Raw genomic sequence first — 6,000 nt, forward strand, 5'->3', positions numbered from 1 at the left:
GACGCGTGACGTGGTGGAAAAACAACACTGTTAAACAACAACAAATTATCCATTAAATAAGGGGACTTTTTTAGATTCTAGCAGGCATAGATGCAAATTATGACTGTGCTGACTTATTTGGAAATTGATTGCGAAAACTTAATTGCTCTTTCAATAATATGTGAATTAGGATTTGAGAGGAAAACGTCACAAGACTATCATTTTCCAGGAGCCAATTGTTAATTAATGAAATAGGTTTACCAAATAGCCAGAAATAATTGAAATTTAAACCCAAAATTTGTAAGCCAGTGTGGTTTGGCACTGCCACTTGTGGCACGATCACAGTTACAGCACACTAACACAAGGGCAACAACTTTCGCATTAGGCCAAATCAACAACATCAGCAACAAAAACGTTGTTACCTGCCACGGAAGCCTTCTCAACTTGGCCTGCAACGTAGGAAGCCAAGCCAAGAGGGAGTTGTACACTGAGAAAAAGTGGACCACACAAGTAAAACACCAAGTTTATCTTCAAAATGTAGTTTTACTTAAATTTTTATTGAATGGTTTTTTATTTTATTTACATATTGCTTATGTCTCTTTCCGAAATGAACATTAAACTTATACATAACAAGTTGTTATTAACAAAATCGCGTACAATTGAAATTTATTTTGTTCTCTGTATTCAAAATAGGCAGCAAGATAAAAGCCGTAACAGGCCTTGTGGCGAGCCTTTAACATTTGTTAAAGCCACGAGTGCCATTCGGCCTCTTTGGGCTCTGTGCATACTGCAGGTAATTTTCGCAACGACGCAATTGAGTTTTCCATCGCCCACGCCACGCCCTCCGCCCCCTTCGATCTAGCAAACCATAGTCGCAGCTGGTTTATGACGACTTTAGTTGCGGTTTAAGTTGCCACTGCCGCCTTATCACCTGCTGCACCGACTGGGTCAGCTGTTTGAGATACTGCGGCTTTTCACAAAAATCATTTCGCTTTGATTTCAAATGGATTTTCAATAGAAGGTTCGCATGACGGAGTTCCATTTGTTTCATTTCATTTGATGTATTTCATTTAAGCACCTATTAACTTAATCAATAATGGCTTTAATTATAGTAAACTACTTTTTTTCTTTTCTGACAATTTTACTAACTAAACCTGGTTTAAAACCAAATTAAATGCAAGTATCGTAAAGAGTATGCCTAATTCTGCGTTTAAAAGTAAAACTTTTCGTTTATTGCTCGCTTGGTTTAATATTGTATTTTACACACCGATTTTTGGCGCGCAAAACTTCAGGTTTCGTAATGTTTTTGTTTTTTTTTCAGTTTTCAGGCGCTTTTCTCGATTTGAGATTTTTGGTTTGTGCCTAGGCGTTGTTCGCTAGTTGGTTTCTGGGCTATTCTGCGTCTGGGCAACGACGCCAATCAAGCTGCATTAAATTAATTGAAATACGTTACATTAATTACACTGTAATTAAATGTATGATTTATACTGCTAAAATCGTTGCCCAGCTCCACATCCCATCGTCGTCGTGTAGGTGTTCATTAATGGTTGGTTGACCGACCTGTCCGCTCTGCTCGCTTCGATCTCAGCGATTTCTGCGATTTCTGCGATTCATGCTAATGCCTGTCACCTGCTTGACCACTTGGCTATCGCGGACAGTCGGTCCAGCGGACTGTTCATTAATCTGGGTTAGGAAAGCCGGCGAATAGGCTAACTTCGTGGACGGGACGGCTTAATGGTTTCTTAACTCGTTGTCTTTGATATTTCATCATATCTTTGGCTAAAGGTACACACAGTACATACATTACTGTATCTGGTTCTTGAATCTGGTATGAATCATGAAACATTTTCTTAAATACTTTTAAATGTTTATGTTGCAGAATGATGTTTAAAAATCCAGACTGTTAAATACAGCTTGTTCCCCATATAGAAACCTTTTTTAAGAACTAAAAAAGGAATTATTCATTAGCCTGACGATAGTATGAATATATACAGTTTGTGAGCCTCGACTTTGTACATCTTTGTTCCCCAAGTTCATCGCACACTAATATTTTTGATTGACAGTGCTGCTGGAGCTAGGAATCTTTGGCCCCCTTGTTTTGTTGGGGTTTTGGGGCGCTGATCCGAGTCCAGGCATCATCTAATGTCATGCCTCGCCGAGGACAGCAAACTGTCACTTGACGTTACGGCCGTGTGCTGCTCCATTTGACAATAGACAAAAACTAAGAACTGTCGACTCCTTGCCAGTTTCCCGTTTCCATTTTGGCACGGGGCGCAGGCGCAGAAGCACACTTTTCCCCATTTTCTAGTTGGGCTGTAGAAACATGTGTTGCATATTACTTGGAAAATGCCTCGAATTGTTTGCGGCTTGCAGATGGCTGTCTGTTTCGATGCCACTTAAACGTGGGGTATATATGTTTGTTTGTCCTATAGCATAATTTTTAAAATAACTAAAAATGGTAATAATAGTAATACAAAATGTAATTCAATATATAAAGCGTCCAGGAATATGTATTAAAATCATACGAGGTATTTGAATTGCTATACCTTTCTTTTCCTTTTTTTTTTGGGCAGGAATGGGTGGATAGAGCCATGGCAGACCCCTTGTGCAGCAATGCCAAGTTGAAGTGACGTTTCATTTTTCGGAAAATTCCCTCTCATTTGACTTTTCCTATTTATAGGCTGTGGCAGGCGCGGGCGCGTGGTGTCCCCTATTTCAGTGTCTCCCGCCCCAAAAATATAAAAAAAAAAAAAATTGGAGCCGCTTTCCCCCTTGTTGGATCTTGAATGAATTTGTTATAAATATAAACTATCTCGCCCTCTGCTCTGGCACACACTTTCTGGGGAAATCCATCCGTGAAAATGTAAAATATCTCCTGCTGAGTTTAGTTTTTCAGGCATTGCGCACTTTTTGTGTTAGTTGTTTTGTATTTCGTGTCTTTAGTCTACACATTCTCGAGTCGCTGCTGTCTATTGTTTATAACTTTTCAATTAATGCTTTATTATCGCTCATTTTTGGGGGGATTTTCCCCCAAATTTCGATGATGTGTTGATGGGACTTCGGTGGAATTTTCGGGGCTAGCATCTGGTGGGGGAAGGTGAAGTGAAGGCGATTCCAACAAATTGAATTGTTTTAGTTGGACTTTCAACGCGTCATATGAATAGGCACCTAGGACTAGGAAACTGATTGATTATATACTTAAAGTCGTTAAGAACATGGTGCCATTTCTGGTTGAATAGCATATATGTATTAGTAAATGCTTAAATATATTAGACAATTTCACGATTTTGCAATCCCGTATTTTTCTACATGGCGTGCTATTAAACGAACCTCAATTTATATAATAAACAACAATGTTTATTATCGTAATACATATGTTATTGAATTCTAAAATTTTTTTTTCGTCATTACAAACTTTAATGCTCTATATATATATTTATAGCTGTAAATAAGGCCGCTTTGCATTAAATCAATTAAAACTTAACAAGTATATTGTTCGAATATAGAGATCAGGATCAGCAAATACAATGTAACCTTCGGTACAACAAGGTCGTTAATGAATTCGTGCCTATGACTGAAACATGAATTTCGCGTGCCAAAAAGCAAGTCGCAATCTAATAAATTAGATGAGCTTGCTGGAGGCATTCAACAGTTCAAAATGAAATGGCTAGTGATAATAGTACTCCTCCAACTGCTGGAAAAAATAAAGGTAAAATTCGAATATTAATTATGTTTTTATTTCAAATACCCATTAAAATAAATTCAACAGTGCGAGCAGTCCTATGAGGTTACCAATGAAAGGTTGGAGCCTTTCGAGGGCGATTCACAAACTTTAGTGCTCTTCGATGGACTGAAAACGATTGGCCGGGAGAGAGCTCTTAACGGATCCTTCAAATTCCTCGGTGAGATGAACAATGATGACTTCAAGGTATCCGTGGAGCTCTATTCAAGCCCCAATGGCGATGGGGAATTCAAGAGGATGGTCATGGATGTGCCGCAAACTAGCATTTGCGAGTGCTTCAAAAAGTTCTATGTCCAGTTTGTGCAACCCTCTCTGAAGACTGGAGAAACCACAAATTTCCCCGTTGTCGACGATGACTTTTGCCCAGTGCCCGAAGGCGAATTCTACGTTAAGAACGTCATTTTGAATACGCAAGATTGGCCATCGCAGGTGCCTCGAGGGATTGTCAAGGCCATTATAACATTCTTCAGTGGTGGCAAAAATGTTGGCGGCCTAATTGTAGAAGTCAAAATTGAAGATCGACAAAGTTAGAGTCATGGCAGCAATGCAAATTTTGTGAGAATCGTCACAACGAACAGTTTTTAGTATTCATGAAAGTAATAGAATGTAGTTTAAATGTTTTACACAATATTCTATATATTCTATAACAAAATAAATGTCTTTGAACGTTGAACGAAATTTGGTTCGTTTTTTTTTTGCATTTTAATTTGGAACCCATTCTGCGTTGAATTATTTGATTAAAACATCTCACAAGTGACAATGAATGTGTAAAATCATAGATATTTTCTCTGCCTCAAAAGTACAATGGTATTCAATTGTCCATGGTTCATTTGCACCACCTGCACGACCTTAAGAACTATGACCCAATTGTGTCAGAAAATCAACCACAAAAGATCAAAAAATTTTCAATTGTTGAATCGAATCAATAAAGTCGCAGTCCTCTGTGGTCACCTGGCAATCGCAGTTGCGGTAAGGTAGGTAAGGTGTCCATTCGAACCCCTGCAGATTGTAAACAATGCGGCTCGATGCGGAGACACGATCGGAGCCAACTGACAGCCGACTTCGTATGACACCTACATCACGCACCCACTCCCAGAACGCTTTTTCCAAAGGCCCCCTTTCAATTTATGCAAAGCACATCGAGATCGATCGGAGTTACTCAATTAAGTGCCAACAATTTGCTGCGAAGTTTTCAATTTCAATTGCCCGGCCAAGGAAACGTGCCACATGTTGCGAGTGTTTTTTTTTTTTTTAGAGGGGGACGCCAGCAGGTTTTTTGGCTCACCATGCGCTAATTTGAGCAAATCAAACAAGACTTCAGAAAAAGATCCAAAGTGGTTTTCGGAGTTGCAGCCAACCAGTTTTGATCGCTGGCTGCGTGCAATTTTTTGTGGCAGCAGCATGGATAAAAAAAAAATAAAAGCACCTGCCACATTTGATTAAATCGCAGCAATTCATTGTTATGAACGATGAACACATACAGCAGATCGCAGCTTAGTTAGAGATTTCAAAAAAAATACATATTTCAATACTTCTAAAGGTTTTTTGAAATCAAGTGTGAGCTGAATTGTGAGAGAGGTTTCAACTGCGAATAAAAAAATATTAAGTCATTTAATCTAATCTTAGGATTACGGATCAGAATCCCTGTGTCTGCGATTCTAGAACTTTATGATCCTCAATGGTGGTATATCTTTTTGATCTTCGTAACCACATTTCATTTTATATTGATAGCTGTGTTCATTTATTTTTAATTTATCTTTTTTGTCAAAGCAAGTGTCTGACGTTTTTTTTTTTACTCAGTTCTTGAGACACGTGGGTGTTCTTTTCGCAAACATGAGGTTCTTACATTTGCTCAACTAAACTCGCTTAGACACTGTGGCTACCAATCGATTTTCCCAACTCCCCTTGGTTTTGCATAATTTAAGTTTTGCGCAATAAAGTTTTTGGCACGTTCTAAAAGTGTTAATTGGATTTTTTGCTTAGACCCACACAGAGATTTGCATATGGCGAATCGGAAAATTGTGTGGGTTGATGTCGATCAATGATTTGATCAATGTTCAAAGTGCTCCTATTTATTTCGCCAAAGAGGCGTGGATTCAACGAATGCAAATGACCCTCATTAGTCAATGGATATCGATTTCAAAAAGTTGTATTAAGCACATTTAAAGTTAAGCAAAGAAGAATAATAATATGATATCTTGCAATTAAATAAGATTACAAGTTTATAATCTACAGTAGAAATTAGAATAATTTTGAAAAAAAAAAACACTTGAAAGAAA

General features: G+C 38.2%; 1 protein-coding gene across 1 annotated transcript; it reads left to right on the forward strand.

Moving 5' to 3' along the window:
- Nucleotides 1-3,637: 3,637 nt before the first annotated feature.
- On the forward strand, nt 3,638-4,396 carry CheA75a (Chemosensory protein A 75a; the record flags this gene model as incomplete). Its single annotated transcript, NM_140778.2, has 2 exons — nt 3,638-3,688; nt 3,749-4,396. 2 exons carry the CDS (start codon nt 3,638-3,640, stop codon nt 4,250-4,252), a joined length of 555 nt encoding a protein of 184 aa, NP_649035.2. The 3' UTR covers nt 4,253-4,396.
- Nucleotides 4,397-6,000: the final 1,604 nt, after the last annotated feature.

This window comes from Drosophila melanogaster, chromosome 3L (genome assembly GCF_000001215.4).
Source record: "Drosophila melanogaster chromosome 3L".
In the NCBI taxonomy this organism is placed as follows: Eukaryota; Metazoa; Arthropoda; class Insecta; order Diptera; family Drosophilidae; genus Drosophila; species Drosophila melanogaster.